This window comes from Balaenoptera musculus, chromosome 15, assembly GCF_009873245.2.
Source record: "Balaenoptera musculus isolate JJ_BM4_2016_0621 chromosome 15, mBalMus1.pri.v3, whole genome shotgun sequence".
NCBI classification, from domain to species: domain Eukaryota; kingdom Metazoa; phylum Chordata; class Mammalia; order Artiodactyla; family Balaenopteridae; genus Balaenoptera; species Balaenoptera musculus.
In genome coordinates this window covers 78,439,475-78,465,774 of record NC_045799.1, presented here as the reverse complement: position 1 = coordinate 78,465,774, position 26,300 = coordinate 78,439,475, and the positions used below count along the sequence as shown (strand labels likewise).

The window sequence follows — 26,300 nt, the reverse complement described above, 5'->3', positions numbered from 1 at the left end:
TTGCTTTCAGTTAAAAAAAGACTTAAAAAAAAAAAAAAAAAGACTTAATAATAACTTGGATGAGCAATGTGACCGAATATGTCAGATCTGATGAGTTGGTCCTTGGTTTCACCGGGAAACGTGGCTGACAAGGAGCTCCAACAAGAGAGGGAAGTGCCAGCTCTGTCTTTTCGCTCGTCTTGCAGTATCAGCATCATCTTCAATCTGCTGTCTTTTCAAGACTCTTTTGCAGCCACAAGTCTACTCTGTAAGGGTTAGTTGTGTTATAAAACTGGGTGATATCCTCTAGCTAACCAGGCACAGGCCCATGGCCCCTCTAGGTCCACTCAGTATCCCCCTGCATCCTGCACTGGGGCCCTCTCCCAAGCCCCTTCACCCAGGGGTGCTAACTGCTGCCACCTCCTGAGGCCGTGAGTGTCCTCATGGGTTTCCCTTAATGCTGCCCAGTCCGTTGTAAAATCCCCTTTATTAAACTCTCCTCAGTAATCCCTGCTGAGTGCTTCTCGGTTTCCTACCAGGACCCTGCCTGACATATACCCTATAGTAAAGCAACAAACAAGCAAAAAACGTTGCTGTCCAGCCTCCGAGGACCTCCACACCTCCTTGGGATACTTTACTATAAGTGCTTTAGGGTCATCTGACCAGCAGACAGAATGAGGGCACCAGCATCAATCTGAATATTAAGAAAGGAGGGAAGGAGGGAGGGAGGAAAAGAAAGAAGGAGAGATGGAGGGAGGAAGGAAGAAAGAAAAATTATATTTTGTTCCCTCCCGCAGGTAATTGTTTTGCACCCAGGGGTGAATGCCCCACCTTGTAGGCCACTGGACCCAAGCCCTGACTAGAGAAAAATCTATACAAACTTGATGGCTGGAGCGGGAGTGTGGGCAGTTCTGTCCCTTGTTCACTGGGTGAACTTAAGCATGTGGCTCAACCTCTCCCCGCATAGGCTCCCAGGCTGTAGGACGACGAAGTGGGCGGTGGGCCTCGCGGAGATAGGATTCTTCACTTGTCGGCAGGGTGCTCCACGCTTCCAGTGCTGGACTGAGCACCTGTGCGTCGGGGACCACCCAATTCCTCTGGCCACTTCCCTCAGCCAAAACCCCATTCAGCCGTGCCTCCTCCGGAAGGCTGGGCAGGGCGGCGCCGGCTCCAGGTCTCCAGCACTGGGAGGAGCAAATCCCTGAGCATGGCTGTCACAGTCTCCCCCAGGGGCTGCTCCTTCAGCGCCCTGCCTAGCTGGTGAGAGCCTGAGACGTGGGCCATCGCCTTCCCCCCCAGACCCTGCTGGGGCCTGCCCTCCCCGCAGGGCTCAGAGAGGGAGAGGACCTGGCCGGCGCCCCTGCCCAAGGCAACCACTATGGTCCTCAGGGTCCACAACGTCTCCTCCGGGTCGGGTCTCGGTTCTTGGCCCCCATCCAGCAGGCTTGGGTCTAGGGGCTCCCCGCAGGGAAACCGAGGTCCCTAATTGGCTCTTCTACACCCCCTAGGTTGCCGCATCAGAGCACGCATTCCACCTAAGCCGCAGCTTTGGGTTTATGCGCCTTGGCCAAGTGGCGCGGAGCCGAGTGTTGTCACTCCAGGAAGAATGAATGAAAGGAGGAGCTGAGCGGGGCGGGGCGCCGCCGAGGGCGCGGGGCGGGGCCGCGCAGGGCAGTTCGGCCGCTCGCCCGCGCCCCGCCCCGCCCCCGTGCCGCAGCTCCGAGGCCCCGCCCCGGCCCGCCCCTCCGTTTGCTCCCCAGGCCGCCGCGGCGCGGAGCCGGTGCCGGAGCCGGTGTCTGAGAGGCGGCGGCGGTGCCGCCGCGAGCCCCGAGCCCCGAGCCCCGAGCCCATCCCGGCCCGGCCCGCGCTCTCCGCCCCCGCCTCCCGGGCCGGCGGCGGCGGCGGCGACTGCGGGCGAGCGTGCGGGGCCCGGGCCGCCCCCAGCCCCAGCCCCGCCGGGCCCCGCCCCCCGCCGAGTGCATGAGGTTGACGCTACTTTGTTGCACCTGGAGGGAAGAACGTATGGGAGAGGAAGGTGCGCGGGGTGCGGGTCGGCAGGGCGCCGACCCAGGGGCCGGGCGGGCGGGGGCGCCGCGCTCGGGGAGACGGGGAAGCGGGGGGCACGGGTGGGGGCCGGGCCTGGCCGCCGCGGAGGCTGGGTCTGCCGCGAGGCCGCGCCCCTGTGTCCTCCGGGATGAGCTCGTCCTTCCGAAGCCCGCAGGCCCCTCCCTGAAAAGCTCCCACCCTGTTTCCCCCTCCTCGGCCCCGGTGGGCTGCCCTCCCGCAGTCGGAGGGCCCCTCCTCCCTTTCATCCCCGCCTTCTCCCGTCCCCCGACAGACGACCACCCAGGAGGAATCCCAGGCACAGCCCTTCCAGCCCTGGCCTCCATCCGCGTGCTGTGTCCACCCGGGGCTCGCCCTAGGCCACCCCTTATCCCGTCTCTAACTGGCCTTGGAAGAAAGAGTCGCTGGGAAAGCCTCAGCCCTGACTCGCAGCCCAGCGTTTGGCCGGCTCCGTGACCTTGAGCCAGGTGCTGCCTGCTGAGCCTCAGTTTCCCCGTTTGTACAGTTGAGGGCCGCATAGTTGGCCCGTGGTGCTGGTGGTTGGGAGCCTGGGGGCAGGATGGACAGAGCAGAGATGCGCCTCTGGGGAACCTTTGGATGTATTCTGGGGCCCCCACCCCCTCTCCCTGCACCAAACCCAGTGCTTGCCATCAGTCTTGGCTGGGAAGATGACTCTCATCCTAGCCTCCTCTTCTGCCCCTTCCCCCTACTGGGGCCCAAGGCTTGGGTTTGCAGGACAGTTAGGGTTATGAAGACCCCAAGATTCCCTCCCTGGGATCTCCTTTCCTGGGTTTCCTCATCTGAGCCATCTCATAGGTCCACCAGGTTCAACAAAAGTCCTATTATGCCAGCTTCTCCAGCCCTGTGCTCCCCTGGGGCTACTGCCAACCCTCCCCCAGGTCCTTGAAGGCCCACTTGGAGCAGGGGCCCACCTTACGGTAGCTCCTAGGTCCCTGGGTCCTCATGGAGGGGCAGACTGTGGCCTTGGAGCCTGGCTGGTGACCCAGCAAGCCTTACCTTCTCCAGGGCTCAGTCTCCCCATCTGTACAATGGGAAGGGGCAGGCTGGGAGATCTTCCAGGGCCCACCCAGCTCCAAGGGTGTCAGGCCCCAAGGATGACTAAGCATGCCTAGTGGCCGGCTTGAAGAGGTGTCAGGCCTCCCTGGAGCAGGTGTCTGGGAGCCCAGCCCTACGGCCCTGGCCCCTTGTTAGGCCACGGCATAGCCAAGCCTTCCAGGGGGCTTCAGTACAGGACGCACCAACCTAGCCCTGTCCAGTCCCTGCCCTTTGAAGGGATTGGGCAGGCAGGAGAGGAAGGGGGGCTGTGACAAGAATGTCAGGCACTGCCTTATTTCTAAATCGTGCTGCTTTCTTTCTCCGCATTTACCGTGCCAGACCCTTAGTTGAAGGATGCCATTGCTGGGGGTTGGCGGACATCTGCTCCTCCTCCTCAGTTTACAGAGAGAGAAACTGAGGCCCAGAGGAGCTTGGTAGTTCAGCTGTGGTCTCAGCAAGACTCTCAGACCTGCATTCTCTCTCCTGCTCTGTACAGTGACTGCTCAGCCTGGGCGCTGCGTGTGTACGGGAGGATTTGTGGAGGTGCATGTGGAGTTGGGGCAGGGCAGGCCAGGCCAGGCCTGCAGCAAACTGCATCTCCTGAGAATGGTTCCTAACGCCCTTTTCACCCCTGCAGGAAGCGAGTTGCCCGTGTGTGCAAGCTGCGGCCAGAGGATCTATGATGGGCAGTACCTCCAGGCCCTGAATGCTGACTGGCACTCAGACTGCTTCAGGTAGGGCAGGCTGGCCTGAGCTCGGATGCCCTAAGCAAGGCCTGCCAGAGACGTGGCGATTCCTCCTGGTGCCATCTCTGGTGGTGACTTCCAGCACGTCCTTGGCTTCAGTTTCCCCATCTGTAAAATGAAGCATTTGGACTAGAAGATCCCTGGAGGCCTTTCTTTTTTGTCATTCTAGACAGAAAAGGAGAGAAAAGGCGAGACTTGCGTTTATGCTTGTAATACCAAGGCCTGTTGGCTCCTTGGTGGGGGAGGAGTGGAGGGCAGTGCGCCCCTGCCTTCTGGGTGCTGGTGCTCCAGAGAGAGGCCTTGGGAGGAGCTGGGCCTCCTTTGGGCCCCGGGCTAGTTTGGAAGATGCATATCCAGTAAGACCAGTCCCTTCCCTCCGGACACCAACTCCCAAGTGTAGGAGAGTAGGATCAGAGCTGTGGTGGAGCACATGGGGACCCAGAGGTGGCCCAGCAATCCAGGAGCACCATCCTGAGAAGCAGGGGCAGGGGGTAGCCTTAGATAGCTCTGTAGGGCCAGAGCTGGGGATGTGAGATTTCCCACATGGAGAAGTGTGGTAGGAAGCAATTCCAGACAGAGAGCCCAGCAGGTGCAAAGGGTAGAATGGTGACGGGGCCTGGCCCAGTCAGTGAACAACAGAGTTCAGGCAGGAAAGCACCAAAAAGGAGGGAAGGTAAAGTGGCGAGGCCCAGCTGGGGTCAGGGCATCAACCACCGGCCAAAGGGGTTTAATTTAGGCAGTGGGAGGCTCCGACAAGGATTTTTTTTTCTTTTATAAAAATAATGTCTAACATTTTCTACAATTTAGGAAGGGCCAGGCACTGTTTTAAGGACTTTTTATGGTTGGATGTGTGTTGTCTCCATGAATTGGAACACAGAGGTTAATTCTCTTGACCAAAGATACACAGCCAGTGAGCGAAATGAACACACAGCACCCACACTGGCTGGGGAGCCCAGAAGAGAGGCGGGCTCCGTGTCCTGGGGTTCCCAATCAGGTGTTCAGAAGGAGGCCTTCAGGGAGGAAAGGGCCTCTGAACAGGCAGAGACAGGGAGGTGGGACAGTGCAAACCGTTGAAGGCCCGGGATCAGCTCATCTGGTTGGAACAGAGCGAGTCGAGGGACATGATGAGGAGGCAAAGTTAGGATCGATTCAGTGAAGGGCCCTGAGTGCCAAGATAAGGAGCTTCTGAGGGCAGTAGGGAGCCAGCAGAGAGTGTCAGAAAGCAGGGGAGGGATGTGGGCAGAAGTGCTATTGAAAAATGCCATCCCAGTGGGCAGATGGTGGTAACATGGCAGGGAAGGGACTGTCAATAGTTCGGGGCTCTGTGCTCATAAGACCTGACATAGGACACTGATTAAGAGTGGAGAGAGTTTCAGATCTAGAAGGGACGATATTTGGCAAGGATTAGTCACATTAGCCACTATTCATTGGTGACTCTTGTAATGTCATTTCATTAAACCTTCACCATAACCGTAGGAGGTGCCATTATTTGCTCGATTTCCACGTAAGAAATGGAGGCTCGGAGAAATCAAGTAACTTGCTGAAAGTTGCAACAGCCAGAGCTGGGACTCGAACCTATGTCTGTCTCACTCCAAGTCACTGCAGAGCTGAAGAAGTCAGGGGCTGTGGGGTGGAGCAGGGGGCTGGTGAGTGGCAGGGGCAGAATCTACAGCGGTCTGGTTTTTCACCCCGGGTGCAGAGGAGGCCAGTGGTCTGTTGGCTCTGGTGGAGCTGGGGGCCAGGTTGGTGAGGAGTTGTGCCCTGTCCTTGTTGAGGTGGAGGTGCAGTAGGCTAGCCAGGGTGGCAGTGCCCTCGCGAGAGCTGGCCGAGGTGATCTGAGACCGGTCAGAGGTGGGACGGCCAGAGAGAACAGCCCACTCAGTGCTGGGGGATGGGATTTGAGAAGAGGCCGAGAGAAATCCAGGGAAGAACTCTGGGGGCCCCGGTGCATGGGGTGGGGAGGGAGGTAGAGCCTTGGGAGACATGGGGGAGGGCCAGGCGTGCAGCCACAGAAGCCACAGAAGGGCAGCAGTGGGACAGGATGCGTGGAGCCTAGCTTTGGGAGGGTCCCTGCCCTGTTAACCAGCAGAGGGCTGAGGCCCCAGGAGGGGGCGGTAGGGAGGGGGCATGTTGGGTTTGGCCCTGGTGCGGTGGGGACACAGGGAAGGCTCCCACAGTGAGGGAGGGCCCACAGGCAGTAAGAGCCATGGCTTCCACCTGGTTCCACGACTTACGCAGTGTTTCTGGCCCTGCGGCGTGTGGTTCTCCCAACAGCCCCCAAATCTGGTTGAGGCCAACAGTGTCCTCACTCCCATGACAGTCAGGAAAGCAGCTCAGAGAGGAGTCGCTGCTTGCTGGGCCCCTGGAAGCATCTCAGTGCCGTGAAGCGGGGCTGCTACCAGCCCCTGGGCTCCGAGAGCCTCGCAGCGGGAGAGTTGCTGTGGGCCCACAGAATGCCTCTGGCATTAGCACTAGGTGTCATTGTCACGGCAGAGCCAGCCCCTTTCTCTGTTCCAGCCTCCTGGAAGGTCGTGGCCAGGCCCAGGAGGGTCCAGGCTTCCCTTTGCCCAGCTGCTGCCTCTGGGAGGTCCCTTCCCAGAAGCCTGCAGCGCAGGAGCCCTGGGGCTGCCGTAACTCGGGTAACATCTCCCTGGAGGCTGGTTGGGCTGACCCTGGATGAGGAGGGCTGAGTGCACAGCTGGCACTGGGGGCCGGAGCCTGGGCTGGGACGCCCCCCTCTTTGGGGGACTTTCAGGCAAGGAGGATGGACTGTCCGTGGAAGTCAAGCTCTGTTCCCTTGGGGGCAGCACCAGAAGAAGCAGCTGCTCCCTGTCCCCAGAGAGTCTCCAGTGCCTTTGTCACAGCAGAGGCCGGGGGGCACGGAGGGTGCCTTTCTCGGGTGTGCAGGGCTGATGACACGGTGCCGGCCAAACTTCTCCGCCCGCACCAGAGCCCAGGCAGTAGGCCCTTCAGCTGCTTCCTGTTGTGAGCTAAGACCAAGTCCTCTTGCACCCACATCACTGCATCCTCCTCCCCTGCCGTGTGGCCACGCTGGCCCCTCCCTCTGCAGCCTCCAATCCTGAGTGCCTGGAGTAGGATGGGGAAGCAGCCTGTCTGGCCCACCCCTGCACTCCCCGTAGGCCTCTGGGGCCCCCCTGCGATAGGTAGCAGCAAAGGATGCTGGCCTCGAACCTGAGAAGATGCCGCTTCCTCCGACGGGCTAAGTAAGTGGAAAGCCCCCTCCCCACCTGTCCCAGGCCTCGGGCAGGGCCCCTGGTGTGAAGGCTGGGGCTGGAGGCCACGGTGGGACAGACCCACCTGAGGCCGGGCAGTGGGGCAGGAGAACTGAAACTCCTTGGTCACCGTTGGCCGCCTGTCGAGGGGAAGCAGGCCACCGCTGAGGCTCCTGGCCCTTCTGGTACAGGTCTCCCTTGAGGCTGGTCCCCCAGCTGCTCTTTTTCACCCTTGGTGTCCAGGGATGTGGCTCTGGGTAGAGGGCACCCCTGGGAGGGAAGGACCTGTCGCTGTAGGGGTTGCCACTGCTTCCCAGCCCGGCCTGTTCATGCCCCCCTCCAGCCCCACAGTGCCCTCCTCTCCTGCCCAGGCCTGGCTCTGCCTTCGCCTGCTCTGGGAGAGGGTTACACTGTACCTGGTATTACTCTCTTGACACCCTTTGTAGGGGCAGGGGCATTGGGGGGCACCCCAAGAGCCAGGCATGTCCTGCCCCACCTGCCTCCTCTGGCTCCTGGCCAGATGCGGGCCTGAGGGGTGAGGGGGTGCACAGGGTCAGGGGCTCCTGCGTGCCTTCCATCGGCAAAGGTCCACTGAGGCTCCAGGCGCCAGCCACCAAACCACTATGTGAGCCTGGGCTAGATCCCCTATCTGAGATGGAGGCTGAGCCAGGGCACCCTGGAGCAGTTCTGAGGACGCTGGGGGTGGGAGCTGCTCCTGGTTGAGTGCACAGAGTGGGCCAGTCTGGCAGGAAGCACTTCTGTTCTCTTCGGGGACCAGCGTTTGTAGGTGCCTGGCCTGGGACCTCAGGGAGCCGGCAGGTTAATGGCAGAGGCTGGGGGTTCAGGCTGCGTGGTGGGGGGGGCATGGGCGCATCTGAGCAGGCTTCAGGGAAGTGGTTATCAGGGAGCTGACTGCACTCACAGAGCTTGAGTGAAGCAACGTGGGGTCTTCCAGGGCTGCTACAGTGATGAATGTTTGTGCGTGGGAAGGACTAGGAGTTTGCAGGCAGAAGAGCATTCTCTCCCCTGGAGGAAGGCGGCCGCTCCAGAGCCCCGACTGACCCGCCCACAGAGGTGGGGAAGGGGGCCGCTTCCTGTAGCCTGGGGCTGTGGGGGAGACTCCTGCGGTGACACTCCTGTGACGCGCTTCGTGTCTGGTGGCTCTGGTCAGCGGAAGGGCGAAGTGAATCACCGATCCGCACAGGGAGTGGGGAATCTCCCCAAGGTCACCATGAGCTGCCTGCGCCCCGCCTCTTTGCGGAGCCTGCTCTCCTGCGCCCCTTCCTGCTAGGTTAGAGCCCCCTGGGGGCTGCGCTGGGGACCTCCCCGTCCCCGGGTGTCCGCCCTCCTGGCTCGGTGCCTTCCTTGCCTTGTCGCCCGCCCCGTGGTAAGATGCCCACCCACTGCAGTCGCAGCGATTGTGGGGGCAGGAAGGGCTGCGGGGGCAACAGATGACGTCATGGCTCCCGTCCAGCCGCTGCTTCCGCTGCAGCCTCCCGCATCCCAGCGCTGCCTCCAGAGGCTTTCCCTCCCCAGTCTCCACCCCATTGAGAGAGCTCATCAGACCCCGCCTTCCTGGCTTCAAAACCCGGGCATTTTGTGTTCCTCTGCCCGCCCCCTGCCCAAAGCCCCAAGCTGTGGTCCCCAGCCCCTCCCCTCAGGCTACCAGACAATGGGGAACTGGCTGGATCCTCTTAAAGGGACAGTGTCCCAGCAGCACTCTTGCTGCTGTGCGCTCCCTCCTCCTCCTCCCTCCTCCCCCTCCTCCTCCCCCCTCCCCCTCCCCAGTTCCCTAGTTCAGGAGCAGTCAGTGAGTGCAGTGAGTGAGTGCTGCCCTGTGCAGGCTACGGTAGAGCGGAGGCTTTCCCGGCTGCCTGGAGCACAGTGCTCTCTGACCCAGCCCCAGTCTTTCCTGCCCTCCTGTCTCCTGGTTTGTTCCCCTACTGAGCCATGAGCTCTGGGCCTGGGCCCTCCTATCCCTATGTGACCTTGGTACATCACCCGGAGCACCCAAACAGCAACAGAGCTGGACGGGTCCCCTAGCCGTTCTCTGCGCAGTGTGTACTCCAGCCCAGACATACCTATGCATGCCAGGACCCTGGGTCAGGCTCTGCAGAACCCAGTGGGGCTCGTGCCCGGGGCGGAGGGGGATGTCGGTCACTGGGGGTCCCACATTTTTGGGCATTTGCTTATTACCCTGGCTTAGCTGAGCTGCTGGTCCCCACTCGACCAGGACGCTTGAGGGGAAAGACGGCAGGCATGTAGGTCTAGCTCCTGGCCTGGGGGGTGGCACCTAGAAAGAAGCCTGTACATCATTTCTCCCCATCTGCCCTTCAGGGGCCCCACCAGCCAGGCCTTCCTGCTACCTATGCTGAACCCCGTTCTTGTGACTGACAGCACCCGTGGGGCTGGCTGGAGCCTAGGAAACCGGGAGACCCCCTCTCTTAACTGACTGACTGGTCTATACTGAGCTGAACTCCTGCCTTGTATCTTGGTGGAACTGGGTGTATCTTCATGGGGCCTATGGTGCCCATCTCTGTGACCTTGGGCAGGGAGGACCCTCCGAAGTTCATCTGCCTCATCTCTAAAATGAGGATAGCCATGCCTGTCTCATAGTGGCCTGTGAGGATTAGTAAATTTATTAAGCAAGAAAATGGGAAGGTGCCAGCACTTAGTAGGTCTTCACAGCGCCAAAAGGTCACCACCGTCTACATCAGTGGCCAGAGCTGCCTCCACTTTGCTGGGAGTGGGGGGAGGAGGAGGGAGAGGAAGCAGACTAGACTGGAAGAGTGGGGCTCACGGTTTGTTCCAGCCCCGCCCCCCCCCCCCCAACCTGAGTCTTGGGCTCCCAGGTTCCAGCCCTCCCTGGGCCTGACTGGTGGGTGACTGAGAGTAACTTGCCTGCCCTCGCTGGCCATCTTCCTTGCACGACAAGGGACAGGGGGCTCAGATGAAGAGCACCTCTCAGCCCAGGTCTAGCAAGTGGGCCAGACACCCTGGGTGCAGAACTGCTGAGGGTGGTTGTTCAGGCTGCACATAGTACCAAGGCTCCTGGCTGAGGGACCACGGCAGAGGGGGTGGGGGTGGGCGCTGAATCCATCCCCGGCTCCACTTGCCAAGCCCTGTGCCCCAGCACAGGCTGCTTCCGTCCAGAGGGCACACCTTTCTCTAGTGCTGCCTGTAGACTGGAAGGGCCCAGGTGTGCGGGAGGGATGGGCCCCTCTGAGCCCCAGCTCCCCTTCCACCCAGGTGTTGCGAATGCAGTGCCTCCCTTTCACACCAGTACTACGAGAAGGATGGGCAGCTCTTCTGCAAGAAGGACTACTGGGCCCGCTATGGCGAGTCTTGCCACGGGTGCTCAGAGCACATCACCAAGGGGCTGGTCATGGTAAGCACCCCTCCCCCACTCACACACCTCACCTGTGTGTGTGTGTACGTGTGTGTGTGTGTTTTCACAGGTTTCCCTGCTCCAGATCTCTCTCCCATCGTCTCTCTTGTTCTTCTTTTCACTAGTTCTCTGATTCCTCTGTGCCTCCTGAGCCTGTTTCTCTGTCTGTATCCCTCAGCCCCCTATTACGGAGGCAACTCTGTCTGCCCCGAAGTTGGTTTGGGGCTGCCCTTCTGAGAGGAGGCCGAGGGGAGGAGCTATAGGGGCTGAAGGGGCTGCTGAGGTGGCTTGTCCTCGCCCCCCCAACTCCCCTTCCAGGTGGCCGGGGAGCTGAAATACCACCCCGAATGCTTCATCTGCCTCACATGTGGGACCTTCATCGGTGACGGAGACACCTACACTCTGGTGGAGCACTCCAAGCTGTACTGGTGAGTGCCCCGCCCCTCCCTGCGCCTGGCGTGTGCCCCGCCCCTCCCTGTGCCTGGCGTGCCCACCCGTGTCCCACGTGTCCCACGCCGGGGCCCTTCCCCTTTCCATGTGGGGGGCGGTCATAGTGACAGTGTAGAAACCACTGGGAAATAAGACACAGCAATCAGATGGAGAAAGCCTCAGACATCAGCTTTCTTTTCTCTTCTTTTTTTTTTTTTTTTAATAGTTATCTAATATTTTGGCTGCGTCAGGTCTTAGTTGCGGCACGCGGGATCTTTTGTTGTGGCGCGCGGGCTTCTCTCTAGTTGTGGCGCACGGGCTCTCTAGTTGCGGCGCGCAGGCTCAGTAGTTGCAGTGCACGGGGTTAGTTGCCCTGCGGCATGTGGGATCTTAGTTCCCCGACCAGGGATCGAACCCACATCCCCTGCCTTGGAAGGCTTATTCTCAACCACTGGACCACCAGGGAAGTCCCACAGACATCAGCTTTCTTACTGACATCACTGCTGTGCAGTTCTGGCACCAACCCTCAGAGTTAGCACCAACCCTGTGAGCTCAGGACCTGTCCCCAGCAAGACCGCCCTGACTTCAGACACCAGCCACAAGTTTGGGGGTCCCCAGGCCGCTCGCATTTCTGACCGATTGGCTGCAAAGTCAGAGATTCCCACAACTCTCTCAGCTTTGATACTTCGCTCAATGACTCAGAGCTCAAGAGAGCACTATACTCACAATTATAGTTTTTTACTAAAGGCTACAAATCAGGACCAGCCAGATGAAGAGACACAAAGGGCGAGGTCCGGGAGGGTCTCGAATGCACAGCTTCCGTGCATTCCACCAGTGGAATCAAGACGTGTGACCCGTCCTCCCTGGCATCACCAGAGTTTTTATTGGGGTTTCATTATGTAGCATAATTGATTGAATCACTGGGCACGGGATTGAACTCAGTCTCCTCGAGGTCAGGCTGGGTCAGAGCCGCAGCCCTCTCATCACGTGGTCAGTCTTTCTGGTGACCAGCACCACCCTCCCCGCCGCCTGAGTCATCTCATTAACATTAGCTCAAGTGTGGCTTGAAGGGCTCAAGAAAAAGGAAGATACTCCTGTTCCAAGGATTTAGAGCCTCTTTCCCAGGAGCCAGGGACAAAGACCAGACAAATTCTTTATTATGGCAACACTGATAAAGCTGGATTTGAGGGCAGCATGACTTTTGAGGATCCCAAATGGACTCTTAATGACTTCCTGCTGAACTGGATTTATCCCCAGGCCTCATCTTGGCCAGCTGACGGAGCATAGAAAACCCAGAATGAGCCCCGGAGAGGGGCAAGGCTGGGCTGAGCATGCCCAGTTCCTGCTCCCAGCCCATCAGGCAGCCAAGATCCTCCTCTTCCCTTGGGGAGCAGTAAGGGGAGGGTGGGAGGAGAAGAGAGCCCGGGGCTGAGGGATCGGGGTGGGGGTGATGCTGGTGACTGTCCTGACGCACTTTTCTTCCCGCTCTTTGGGTCCCCACCACCTGTGGCTCTTGCAGCGGACACTGCTACTACCAGACTGTGGTGACCCCCGTCATTGAGCAGATCCTGCCTGATTCCCCCAGCTCCCACCTGCCCCACACAGTCACCCTCGTATCCATCCCAGCCTCAGCTCATGGCAAACGTGGCCTCTCGGTCTCCATCGACCCCCCTCACGGCCCGCCAGGCTGCAGCACAGAGCACTCCCACACCGTCCGCGTCCAGGGGTGAGTGGCTGGCCTGCTGAGGCTGCAGCTGGTGCAGCTGTGGGCACGGATGCTCTAGGTGGGTGGCCGACTCTGGGGCAGGGGTGTCCTGAGAATGGGTGAGCACATGGGCCCAGATGGAACCCAGCTCTGACAACCTGGTATACCAGATATCTGGTATACCAGATGCCTGGTCCAATCATTCCTCCAAAAAAACATAACAAATGTTAGATAAAATATTTTAAATGTTTTCTTTAATCCCTGCATGACCCAACAAGAAAGAGAAGTAACCAGGTCAGGAATAAGTGAAGGAAGGAGCCCAGGGGTGTCAGCAGAGCACGGAAGGCAGCCATGCCTTAAGGGCAAATCTAAATTGGGTGAATTAAGCTTCAGTTTTCGAGTCTTCTCATGGCTGAGCCTCTCAGAGACCTGACTTGCTCAAGGAAAGTGAGTCTAATAAGAGAACGCCTCCCCACCCCATAAAGCTGCAACCCCCAAAGGGCTCTCAGGGTGAGGAAGAACAAGAAATAAACCATACCATCCACCAGCGCCCCCCCGCCGCCCCGGGCAACCAACTCCCAGAACTAGAAAATAAACTGATTTGAACCTAAATGGAAGGGGAGAAGGAATCTCCCCTGAGAATTCATACACTTGGATTTGCCAACCAAGTTCACATGCCTGGGTGGTTCAGAAAACCTCCAGGCAAAATTGTAAAAGTTTAAAGTACTTCTCCACTAGGGGTAATGTCCCTAGGCTCTGACAGAATCAGATGCAGATCCTTTCTGGAGGAACCCACCTCCAGGCTTCACAGAATTTCTCGAGATAAGCGTCCCAAGGAAGGTGAGCGGTTCTGTCAAAAATCACAGAGAACAAGGCACTGTGAGCAAGAACCAGCAGAAACAACAGGTGGCAGAAGCAGACCTACAAAACCTGCAGATAGTGGGATTATCAGAAACAATATAAAATAATTATGCTCCATATGTTTTAATAAATAAGAGATCCTTGGAAAAAGTGAGTAAAGAGCAAATGAATTTGGAAAAGAACCAAATAGAACCCCTAGAAGTGAAAGATGGGTTTAGCAGTAGAGGAGGGTTTTAAACAGCTGAAGAGAGAAGCAAAAACACAACAAGGTGAAAATAGGGAAAGAGAGGTTAAGACGTACGGAGGACAGAGTGAGCAGATCTAATCATCCATCTAGAATCACAGGAGAAGAGAGAATGAGAGAGAGGCAGTATTTGAAGATACGATGGCTGAGAACTTCCCAGAGCTGATAAAAGATACCAGTCCACAGACTCAAACCCAGTAAATCCCAAACAGGAAAACTAAAAAGAAATTCACCCATGGATTACCCCACCTGGTGAAACTACTACACCAAAGGCAAAAGAAAAGACTTTAAAAGTAGCCATAGGGAGGACTTCCCTGGTGGCTCAGTGGTTAAGAATCCACCTGCCAATGTAGGGGACATGGGTTCGAGCCCCGGTCTGGGAAGATCCCACATGCCGAGGAGCAACTAAACCTGTGTGCCACAACTACTGAGCCCGTGTGCCACAACTACTGAAGCTCTTGCGCCTAGAGCGCATGCTCCACAACAAGAGAAGCCACTGCAGTGAGAAGCCTGCGCACTGCAACGAAGAGTAGCCCCGACTCACCGCAGTAGAGAGAAAGCCTGCATGTAGCAGCAACGAAGACCCAATGCAGCCAAAAATAAATAAATAAATTTATTAAAAAAAAAAAATTTCCTGCAAAAAAAGAACAGGCTGACAGCTGATTTCTCAACAGAAACAATGAAAGCCAGAAATAGTGAAATGATATATTCAATGCATTCAGCAAACAAGAACCATAAACCTAGAATTCTAGACTTGATGAAAATATCCTTCAAGTATGAAGGTGAAATAAAAATATGTTAAGGCAGACAAAATGGGATTTGATACTAGCAGATCATCCCTAAAGAAAATTCTAAAGGTTGTAGAAAAGGTCCGAGATGTAAGAAGAAATGAAGGTTAAGGGGCTGACGCAGTTGATAACATGCTGTGAGACGTTGAGCAGTTCCCTTGTCCTCTTGGGGCTTTGGGGTCTCTGTCTGAACGACGAGGAAGTCAAATACCTTGGAGCCTTCTAAGATTTCTCCTGGGCCTTCTTGGACCCTTGAGAAATAGTTTTAAACGTTCCCCATGTCTGGGTGTGGGAGCCATGTGCCAGCTTTCTTTGGATTCAGTGAACGTTTCTCACATACCTGCCAGGTACCAGGCCCCATGCCTAAGCACTGGTGAGAAGTGAAGATGGTACTGGGGGAGGAGGAGGAGGCTGGGCTTGACTCCGCATCTCCACCCCCATCTTGAGCATCAGCCAGGCCAGCAGCTGCCTTCCATACACAAGTGAGCAGACAGATTGGTGAGAGAGATGGGGAAACTCCCAGACCACCTGGCCCCTGACAGCCAGGCAGAATTTTAGGAGTAGAGGGTTCATGGCACCTCCTCCCTGCCTCCCTCACTGGGTGAGCATTCTTTCCTGCTTCTTTTCCCCCCTTTGGCCATGCCGTGCAGCTTGTGGCATCTTAGTTCCCCGACCAGGGATCGAACCCGGGCCACAGCAGTGAAAGCACCAAGTCCTAACCACTGGACCACCAGGGAATTCCCTAAGGAATATATTTTTAAGGCTATATCCATAAGAAGTCTTTATGCATGAAAATATATTCACTATTTTTTAACTTTTTTAATCCTGAAAATTTCAAATTTACAGAAAAATTACTAAAATAATAAGTATATTGAATACCTATACACCTTTTACCTAAGTTCACCGATTTTAACTTTCTGCCACACTTGAGGTATGTGTGTCTCTCCCTCTGTGTATATATTTGTGTGTATATACATATATATACTTATTTGTATATACACACACGTACCTGTACATATTGCTATTTTTTACTAAATCATTTGAGTGGAGGTTGTAGGCACCATTGACCCATCCTCCCCCCACATACTTCAGACCTTCTCCTAAAAGCAAGGGCATTCCCTTACATAATTATCCATTGTATCTTATAGTGTAATTATGATATTTAGGAAATTTAACATTGATACTTTTATTCAGTATACAATCCACATTCAAATTTTGCCAGTTGTCTCAACACTGTCCTTTATGGCAGTTTCCCCCTTGATCCAAGATCCAATCCAGGATCACACATTGCATTGAATCCTCATGTCTCTTCAATCTCTTTTAATCTGTGCCACTTCCTCAACTTTTCATTGTCCTTTATGACCTCGACATTTGTGAAGAGTGCAAGTCAGTTAAGGAGCATGCCCCTCCATTTGGGTTTGACGGAGGGTTCCTCTTCCTTAGGTTTAAGTCATGCATTTTAACCAGGTAACTGATGCTGTGTCCTCTGTGCATCTTACTGGTAGACACAGGATGTCAGTGAAGTGCTCCCTTTATTGGGGATGTCAACTTCGATTATTTGGTTAAAGTGCAGTCCACTGTCTCTGCTGTAAAGGATTTTTTTTCCCCTTTGCAATGTAACCAGTTTGAGTCATCTGTGAGATATGAGTCTGTAAATATCCTGTTCCCAACAGCCTTTCACTGACTCTAGCATCCACAGATAATTCTGTGATGGCTACAAAATGGTGATTTTCTAACTATGTTCTTCCTGATGTATTTATTACCTGACTTCCCTGTGTAAGGAAGCACTTCTCCCCCATGTGAGAATATACTTTCGATAATTGAAAAATTGCTAGCAATCTGTTTTTCTTAAAGCTCTCAGTCTCCTTTCTGTCCTGCCCACCCTCCCCCAGCCCTTCCCCATCTCAGGGCAGAGACAAAGTGACCATTCTTGGAAAGCTTTTATGAAGACAAAATGACACCAAGGAGTTAAAAGAAGCAAGTAAATTTGGCAAGTTGGCCATTCTGTGAGTTAGTTTATGGCCAAATGATCCAGGGCACCAGCCCATCTCCACCCTGCAGCTGTGGCTCAGCCCAGGCTGCTCGCTCCTTCCCGCCGATCCCAGAGGAGTGGGAGCCTTAGCTTCATCTTGCAGGGCAAGTTTGGGGGTCAGGTAGGAAGCAGTGGGTCCAGACCCTCTTAGGACTCTTTGACACTTGTCTGCCCCACACGTACCAGCCAGGTAGAAGGAGAGGTCTGTCCTCCATGGCAGAGACAACGCTCTGTTGAACAGGAGCCCCCGAGCATCTAGTACAGGGGGGCAAATACCTGGGGGGCATGCCACTTTTCTCCAGTTCCACACCCACGGCAAGCATTGTAATTAGTATAGAACTCTTCCCACCAAACCAGAATTCGGTGTTCCCGCCAGTTGCCACCTGCCGATCACACAAGATAGAATGGTTTGCCCCCAATGCTCCTGATCTGATCCCCTTGGCCTTGGTTTCCTAGCGGGGTGAGCAGGGGTCTGACCACCGCTCTGTGCCCACAGAGTGGACCCGGGCTGCATGAGCCCGGATGTGAAGAATTCCATCCACGTTGGAGACCGGATCCTGGAAATCAATGGCACGCCCATCCGGAATGTGCCCTTGGACGAGGTATGGGTCCTGGGTCTGCGGTTGGAGGTGCTGCTCCCCTGAGAGCTGGGAGACTCACCTGTCCACACTCCTGCTCTCCCCAGATTGATCTGCTGATCCAGGAAACCAGCCGCCTGCTCCAGCTGACTCTTGAGCATGACCCCCATGACACACTGAGCCACGGGCTGGGGCCTGAGTCCAGCCCCCTGGTCTCCCCGGTTCACACTCCCAGCGGGGAGGCGGGCAGCTCCGGCCGGCAGAAGCCTGTCCTGTAAGTCAGCCCTGCACCTTGATGTACTGTATCTTGGTACTTTCACTGACGCTGGGCCTCAGGGGGGATGGGACCTGGTCCCTACCCTCCGGTAGCTCACAGTCTGATGGGGGAGTCAGCCCTGCAAAAAGAAGGAGGCCGGCAAGGGATGCAGGGGGCTAGAAAGAGGAAGGAGAATGCGAAGGGGCAAACGGGGAAAGCAGCACCCCCAGCTGGGGATGACAGAGCGCTTCCAGGGTGGGCCAGCGCCCTGGCTTCGAGGAGCAGCTGGCCAGCAGCTCAGGATGCTGGGGCATCGGATGTGTTGGGAAGTGGTGGGCTCTGAGGCAGAAGCTCGTGGCCGGGGTCTGTGGGCTTTGCCCATCCCGGGGCGCCACCGAAGGGTGTTGCAGCACAGTGATGTGTGTCACAGAGACCACTCTGGTCCCCTTTGTGGGGAGCTCCCCAGGACCAGAGACAGCTGGGGGACTGTTGTGGTAGTCCAGGCCAGAGGGGCCAAGTGCCCTGTACCCTCTTAAAGGGAGGTGGGGGGGCTGCCCCAGGAAGAAGCCCAGAGGCAGCCTGGTCCTCGTGCCACTCACTGCGGGGGTCTGCTCAGGACTCCTGGTCAAGGCTTTGAGGGGGACACCTGGGATGACAGCCTTTACGCTAAGAAACAGTGATATTGAAGGCATGTGTTTTCTGCTCCCCTGCATTTGTCTGGAGCTCAGGCCACCCTGCAAGGCCACCTGTGGGCACCCTGGGCAGGTAGTCTGCCTCTGCACTCCAAGGCCTGGGACTCAAATTCTGGGAGACAAAGCGTCTGATCCAGGGTCACCAGGCAGAGAAGGCCAAGGGCAAACATTCCTACCTTAACAGGAAGTCCAAGCCAGACAGGGCACTGGGTACTGGCATCAGGATGGGGCAAGAGCCTTATGACTATCCCAGGAGAGCTGTCCTGTGCCGCCCTTTCTGGCTGTACAGGTGACTGTACATAGACTGGCATCGATGGGGCATGGCAGGCAGGGGGAAGGGGGCAGGGCCAAGACCTGGCCTCCCCCCAAGGGGGCCTCGTCCAGGTGCCCACCTGGTGGCAGCGGGCACTGGGTGTGTCCCCCCAGGAGGAGCTGCAGCATCGACAGGTCCCCGGGCGCCGGCTCGCTGGGCTCCCCGGCCTCCCAGCACAAGGACCTGGGTCGCTCCGAGTCCCTCCGTGTGGTCTGCCGGCCGCACCGCATCTTCCGGCCTTCGGACCTCATCCACGGGGAGGTGCTGGGCAAGGGCTGCTTCGGCCAGGCCATCAAGGTACAGGGCACGCCAGGCAGGGATGGGGCTGTGGGTGGAGCAGGGGGGCAGTCTGTGTGTGACCCGTTGGTCCTCCACCCTCCTCCCACCAGTGTCCCCAGGAAGCCCCAGTGGAAGGGTATCTGGCTTCCAGACTTACTGGCCAGAGCTCTCCTCCACCAGGGCCTCCCTGAGCTAGGTAGGGGGAGGGGACTTACCATAGAGAGACCGCGTGGAGGAGGTTGTCGGAAAGTGGCTCCTCGGGGTGGGGGATGGGAGGGCAGCCCGGACTGACCCTGAAGGCTCCCTCCCCCAGGCCCCCTTACTGAGCCCAGTGCCAGCCCCCTCCTGGCCTCTGGGCTGCTCACCCCCTTCACACTCTCCCCCAGCAAGACACGAGCCCTTCCCTGGCTCTGATGTCACCTGGCTATGACCAGACTGGAAGGTTCAGAGTTATACAAAAGGCACCAGCCAGGTTGCCCACGTGTGCAGACAGGCCCCAGCCCCCGTCCCTGGTCAGAATCTCTGGTAGAGCTACCATCTGACTTCCAGGAGACAGCCCAGCAGAGCAGAGGAAAGAGAGCTGGCCTCTGGGTCAGGCGGTCCTGGACCCAAGCCCTGGCCACCCCCCTTCCTGCCACCTGGGTGACCGTGGGCCCTGGTAGGAAACCTTCTTGAGCCTCAGTTTCCTCACCTGTAAAGGACTTAAGTCCCACCCCCTCGGGGGCTGGGAGCATCCCATGAAAAGTCTGCGAAGAGCTTGAAGCCGTCTGTCCATCTGCCTGGGGTGGGGATGGGCCTCCTACAGGGCGGGCCTAGAGCAGAGCATGTGCCTGTGCTGAGTCTCAACCCCTGGGCGTCCCCACGCAGGTGACACACCGGGAGACAGGCGAGGTGATGGTGATGAAGGAGCTGATCCGCTTCGATGAGGAGACCCAGCGGACGTTCCTCAAGGAGGTGGGTGAGGGGCCTGCTGCGCCCTCTGCACCAGACTCCTAGGGCCTGCCCCACCCTTCGCAATTGAGAGGCGGTGGGTGGCAAAGGGCTCCGGGAGGATGTGACGCTCAAGCCCACGTTGGAAGAAGAGAAACTATCTGCCAGGAGGGCGAGAGGGGCAAGGACGTCCCTGGGGGTGGGAGCAGCCCAAGCAAAGAGCACGGCAGCCAGCAGGTGTGACCCCGGGGGCTTGAAGGCTTCTCCATCTTTGGAACTGTCCGTGGTGGCCTCTGGTGGGAAACGGGGAGAAGGAGACATGGGCCCAGCCTGTTTGCACCCCACCAGGTGAAGGTCATGCGATGCCTGGAGCACCCCAACGTGCTCAAGTTCATCGGGGTGCTCTACAAGGACAAGAGGCTCAATTTCATCACCGAGTACATCAAGGGTGGCACGCTCCGGGCCCTCATCAAGGGCATGGTGAGTGCCGGGCAGAGCCCCCGCCTGAGACCCGTCCCAGCCGCTCCTGCCCTAGGACCCTGGGCCCAGCGGCTCCCCTGTGGGTCCCAGTCTCCTCCCAGGCTCTTCACTGGGGATCGGCTTCTGGTCTCAAAGGCCCTCCAGACCCTGATTCTGAATCGAATAAGGGAGCAACTGACTCCATCTAAGGTGGGGGGGAAGCTGGGGCCCAGAGAAGGGTGGCAGCTTCGCTGAGGGGACGCACAGGCTGTCAGGTTAACCCCGCGCACCTGCCATAGGTTACCTCTCCCAGAGGGTCTTTGTTTTGCTTCTAAGCAAAACCAAGTCACTTTTTGCCATGATGTATAAAATTCAGAACTTGCTGTAGGAGCTTGGATGAAATTACCGATCCTCCTCTAAAAAAGAAGCGTTTGGAGGGGAGCTTCCAGCTCTCCCGGGATGCTGACGGTGCCCAGGGATCCGACGTTCACCCACCCCTGCATCACCCTCAGACCCGGAGACCCTGTTCCCTTCCCTCGCCGCTGAGTTCTCAGTCCCTCAGATTGGATTACCTGCTGTCACCAGAGTGTGGTCCCTGCGGGCTCTGGACAGGTGTAACTTCTCAGAGGGATTCTGTGGTCCAGTGCAACTTAGAAATGCTGGGCTGCACCAGCGCAGGCTTCCTGGCTGCACCTGGATCTTTAATATGCTCTGATGTCCTTGCTCTCCCACTTGAGGTCTCCAAGGAGATGGGGGGAGAGAATGGGGTGTTTCCCCAAATGATTTGAGCCCAGAGCCCTGCTCTCCAGAGTGACTCACCGCAGCTCTCTGCAGGCGACCTCACCAGGCCCGTCTCTGCTGGTCCATGAAAGCAGGTTCAGGTTTTTTAAAAACTCGAAAAACTGGGATTTTGTAGAAGAGAGAGTTTTTGTTCTCAGAGGAGGTGGGTCAGGAACTATAGAAGAGTATCTCCCACCCCGTCACTGTTTGGAACCTGTTCTGTTAGAAAATTGTTTTGAATTATTCACCCACACCCCTTAGAGGGGACAGTTGTGAGGGACTTCCCTGGCAGTCTAGTGGTTAGGACTCAGCACTCTCACTGCCGGGGCCGCAGGTTCAATCCCTGGTTGAGGAACTAAGATCCCACAAGCCACGTGGCAAAAAAAAAAAAGAAGGGACAGTTGTGGGTGTAGAAGAGAGTTGGGGGTGCGTCATCGGACCCTACAGGACACTCGCCCCTTCCTGTGCCCCTTCCTGTCTCTCTCTCACCCAATGTCCTGCAACTGTGGCCCCGTTGGCTCAGCCTGGTCATTCTCCCCACCTCCAGGACAGCCAGTACCCGTGGAGTCAGAGGGTGAGCTTTGCCAAGGACATCGCTTCGGGGATGGTGAGTAGGCTCTGCTGGGGAGCGTGTGGGCTGGGTGATCCGGCCCCACTTATAATAGCATTCTCGGGACTTCCCTGGCGGTCCAGTGGTTAAGACTCCGCGCTTCCACTGCGGGGGGCGGGCGCGGGTTCCATCCCTGGTCGGGGAAGTGAGATCCCACAGGCCACGCGGTGCGGCAAAAAACGAAAAACAAAACACGTTCTCCAGCGCTCACCTAAACTTCACAAGGAGTTTAGAAATGGAAGCCCCAGGAAGCTTTGAGAGGGGACAGAGGGGATCCAGTGGGAAGGGGGAAGGTGGGAGCCTTGGGGCGACCAGGGCGGGGCTGGGGGCCCTCAGCACAGCTGCCCCCTGACCCCCGTGCCCCCCACCCTCAGGCCTACCTCCACTCCATGAACATCATCCACCGGGACCTGAACTCCCACAACTGCCTGGTTCGTGAGGTGAGCGGCCGGGCCGGGAGGGGGCAGCGGGAGCCCCGCCCACCACCCCGCTAGACGTGCGGGGGCGGGGGTCTGCTGTGGGCGTGGCCTTCGCAGAGAGCGGCCCACAGGGTGGCCGCAGCCTACACCGGGCTGCACCAGGGGCTGCGGGCCCGGAGGAGGGCCCGGGTGTGTGGACTGGGGTGGTCAGGGCAGGCTCCCTGAAAGAAGCTTTGGGGGTGGGGTGTACTTCAGTGGGGGACAAGCGGGCCCAGGGAGCCCGGCGTCTAAGGGGCAGTGATGGAGGGACCACAGGCTGTCCCCAGAAGGCCGAGGAGGGAGTGGGCAGGTGGTGCCAGGGGCGTGTCTCAGCGTGGCTCTGCTTCCGGGTCACCCAGAACAAGAACGTGGTGGTGGCCGACTTCGGGCTGGCGCGGCTCATGGTGGACGAGAAGACGCAGCCCGAGGGCCTGCGGAGCCTCAAGAAGCCAGACCGGAAGAAGCGTTACACGGTGGTGGGCAACCCCTACTGGATGGCGCCCGAGATGATCCACGGTGAGTCGGCAGCCCCGCCTGGCACATCCCCCAGGGCCCCGCGGTCCCAGGCAGAGCTGCAGGAGGCGGAGGTCCCGCCCTCCCCCTCTTTGAGTCCTGTCGTTGGTTTCCTTGTGCTGCTGCAACCAGTCAGCACACACTTGGCTTAAAAAAACACAAATTAGGGCTTCCCTGGTGGCGCAGTGGTTGGGAATCCACCTGCCAGTGCAGGGGACATGGGTTCGAGCCCTGGTCTGGGAAGATCCCACATGCCACGGAGCAGCTAAGCCCGTGCGCCACAACTACTGAGCCCGTGAGCCACAGCTACGGAACCCCATGCGCCTAGAGCCCATGCTCCGCAGCAAGAGAAGCCACCGCAAATGAGAAGCCCGCGCACTGCAACGAAGAGTAGCCCCCGCTCGCCCCAACTAGAGAAAGCCTGCGCGCAGCAACAAAGACCCAGTGCAGCCAAAAATAAAATAAATAAGTAAATAAATTTATTTTAAAAAACCCACAAATTATCCTGTAGTTCTGGAGGTCAGGAGTCCAGTATCAGGCTCACTGAGCTGAAGTCTGGTGTCAGCAGGGCTGCATTCCTTCTGGAGGCTCAAGGGGAGAGGATCTGTTTCCTTTCCTTCTCCAGTTTCTAGAGGCTGCCTCATTTCCTGGCTCCTGGTCCCTCCTCCAGCAGGCCAGCAACATAGTCTCTTCTCTCTGACATCTGTGTCCATTGTCACATCTCCTTCCCTGACCCTGACCCTCCACCCTCCTTCATAAAGACCTTTGTGATCCCATAGGGCTCAGCTGAATGATCCAAGATAATCTCATCTCGAGATCCCTAACTGAGTCACACCTGCAAAGTCCCGTATAAGGCAACGTGTTCACAGGGTCCAGGAATTAGGACGGGGACATCTCCGGGGCCATTATCCAGCCTCCCACAGATCCCCTTTCTCCCACTCCGTTTCTTTTTTTTTCAGGCCTGTTACATAGTGGTCCCATGTGTGCCCAGACTGGGGCTTATAAAGCCTCTCCACAGGCAGGGGACATGCAAACACAGGGTCAGGGCCGCAGAACCAGGGTTATCTCAACGCCAGCTCTGACCAAAGTTAACATAACCCACCCCCCAATAACTTAACCTGTAAATTGGGGTTAATAGTCCCCTATCTTTAAGGAGTAGTGTGAGAATTAGATAAGGTTTGTAAGCTAGTCAGAATTCAATAAATGAGAGTGGCTGTCCTGATTATTTTTAACATCGTTAGAGAGAGGGTATTGTTTCCATTTTACAGCTGAGGCAACTGAGGCTCAGAGAGTCTGTATCAGTCCCTGAGGCTGCTGTAACAAATTACCACAAACTGGGTGGCTTAACAACAGACACTTATTCTCTTGTAGTTCTGGAAGCCAGAAGTCTGAAATCCAGTAGAGCCGTGCTCCCTCTGGGGATTTTAAGGGAGAATCCATTCCTTGCTGCTTCTAGGTTCTGATCCTGGCGTTCCCGGACTTGTGGCCACATCGGTCCAATCTCTGCCTCTGTCTTCATGTGACTGCCTCCTCCTCTGTGTCTTTTCCTTTTCAGTCTCTCTTATAAGGACAATTGTGATGGCATTTAGGGCCTTCCCGGATAATCCAGGACTGTCTCATCTCAGGATCTTTAACTTAATTGTAACTTCAAAGACCCTTTTTCCAGTAACATTCACAGGTTCCAGGGGTCTGACACAGTTATCTTTCGGGGTCACCACAAGGTCCATGACCTGCCTGGAGTCACATAGGTGGTTAGTGACCGAGCTGGGCCTGGAACCCCTTGCCCAGGGCTTTCACCTTTACCCATCCACCCCGCCCCCACCCCCCAGCAGGTTGGCTCAGACTGGGTGGGCTCAGATAGGGTCAGAGCCTAAGGCCTGATCCTACAGAGGTTTCTAGCATCTGCCTCCTGTCCTGACCTGCTGGCCAGGGCATCCCCCCAGTGGGCGGGTCCCTGGCCCGGCACCCTCACCAGCTGGCATCCCTGGCCCCGTGCACCTGCTGACAGTGGTCTCTTCATCCAGGCCGCAGCTACGATGAGAAGGTGGATGTGTTTTCCTTTGGAATCGTCCTGTGTGAGGTAGGTCCGGGGTGGGCTCACGCTCCCAGGCTCCAGGCTGAAGTCTGCAGGGGCCCCAGGCCAGGGAGGCTCTGGGAACGGGGCTGCCCACAGCAACCTGCATCCCCGGGGGGTGTGGTGGTCCAGGGAGCGCCAGGCCCGGTGTGACCTGCCCTCGAACCCACCTGGGCGATGCCCAGTCCCAGGGGCCCCGGGTAACGGCTGGGCTTCGTGCTGGACAGATCATCGGGCGGGTGAAAGCTGACCCAGACTACCTGCCGCGCACCATGGATTTTGGCCTCAACGTGCGAGGCTTCCTGGACCGCTACTGCCCCCCAAACTGCCCCCCAAGCTTCTTCCCCATTACTGTGCGCTGCTGCGATCTGGACCCTGAGAAGAGGTGAGTGGGGTGGGGGCTTAGGGTGGGGTGGTCCCCAGCAGAGCCCGAACCCACCGTCCCCCCGCCTGTCTCCCCAGGCCCTCTTTCGTGAAGCTGGAGCAGTGGCTGGAGACCCTCCACATGCACTTGGCCGGCCACCTGCCACTGGGCTCACAGCTGGAGCAGCTAGACAGGGGCTTCTGGGAGACCTACCGGCGCGGCGAGAGTGGACTGCCTGCCCACCCCGAGGTCCCCGACTGAGACCGGCCCGCCCAGCTGCCCCTGTCCCCGGCTCGGGAGAATCCACCCTGCACCAGATTCCTCTGTATGCGGTGGCCGGGTGTGGCACCCTCAGCGGGGCAGCGGACGCCCAGACCCCTCCCCAGCGCCAGGCCCTAACTTGCCTTCTACCCTGTGGGCCGTGGCCCCTGCCCTTTCTCTGCCCCCGGCCCCAGAGCTGGTCTGGCTGCACAGACACCGTCACCTCGCCCTGCCTTACCTCTGTCTTGGTGGGGCCGCCCCCTCACGCTTCTCCTTGCATGAGCTGGAGGACCCGTGTGAGCTGTACCCCCTCCCATACCCGGTACCCTCTCCCACACCCGCTGCCCCGGCTGTCCTGTGCACACTCTGCCCGTCTGCAGCTCCTCCGAGGCTGGGCCAGAGGACAGACAGCCTCAGACCGTGGCTCGTCACGTGTATTCCCAGGAGCCAAACAGGGAGTCTGGGGCCCATCACCCCCCCAGGGGGTGTCTCGGTAGCGTCAGGTATTGATAATTATCCAAACCCCCAAAGCAGAGAGAGGTCGTCTCCTATGGGGGGGTAAGTCCCCGTGGCTGGGCAACAGCCCTCCCTCGCTTTGGGTCTTTTTGTTTCTTTATTGAAGCCACTTTAGTGAGAAGCAGGTACCAGGCCTCAGGGTGAAGGGAGGGTCCCTGGAGGGAGAGGGGAGCCGTGGTCCCAGGGCCAGAGCTGCTGGGAGGAGCGGCAGAAGGAGGCTGGGCAGAGTGGACGAGGCCGTGTCCACCGGCATCCCAGCCCCCTGAAGTTCATCTCAGCACCCCTCCCGGGCCTCTCCCCGAGGCTCCCTGCCAGTGGCCAGAGCAGCCCCTGCCCCTCCCCAAGCCCCTCTGTCCTCTGGGTTCTTTCTGTGTAATCTATTTTTTAAGAAGAGTTTGTATTATTTTTTCATACGGCTGCAGCAGCAGCAGCTGCTGGGGGCTTGGGGTTTTATTTTTTTGGCGGGTGGGGGTGGGGGGGCCATTTTGTCACTTTGCCTCAGTTGAGCATCTAGGAAGTATTAAGACTGTGAAGCCTTCTCAGTGCACTTTGAACCTGGAAAGCAATTGAAACAGGCCCATGGAACTATGACTCAGGGAGGTGGGACACAGTCACCTCCATCCAGGAATCACGACGTCTAAGGAACAAAACCCAGACTCAGAATAATAAAATAAATTCTGTACTCCCCACCA

General features: G+C 57.6%; 1 protein-coding gene across 2 annotated transcripts; it reads left to right on the top strand.

The window, feature by feature from the left end:
• Window positions 1–1,845: 1,845 nt before the first annotated feature.
• LIMK1 (LIM domain kinase 1) lies at window positions 1,846–26,300 on the top strand. 2 transcript variants are annotated; one of them, XM_036827447.1, is made up of 16 exons: window positions 1,846–2,014; window positions 3,737–3,833; window positions 10,328–10,466; window positions 10,785–10,894; window positions 12,415–12,621; window positions 17,022–17,127; window positions 17,211–17,377; window positions 18,478–18,661; window positions 19,511–19,597; window positions 19,922–20,053; window positions 21,360–21,419; window positions 21,797–21,862; window positions 22,240–22,396; window positions 24,418–24,473; window positions 24,653–24,852; window positions 24,930–26,021. In XM_036827447.1, the coding sequence occupies exons 1-16, from the start codon at window positions 1,960–1,962 to the stop codon at window positions 25,090–25,092; spliced, it is 1,986 nt and encodes a 661-aa protein (XP_036683342.1). In that variant the 5' UTR covers window positions 1,846–1,959; the 3' UTR covers window positions 25,093–26,021. The 2 variants fall into 2 exon arrangements, with proteins under 2 accessions (XP_036683342.1, XP_036683344.1); XM_036827449.1 differs by having other exon boundaries at window positions 1,856–2,014; window positions 24,695–24,852; window positions 24,930–26,300.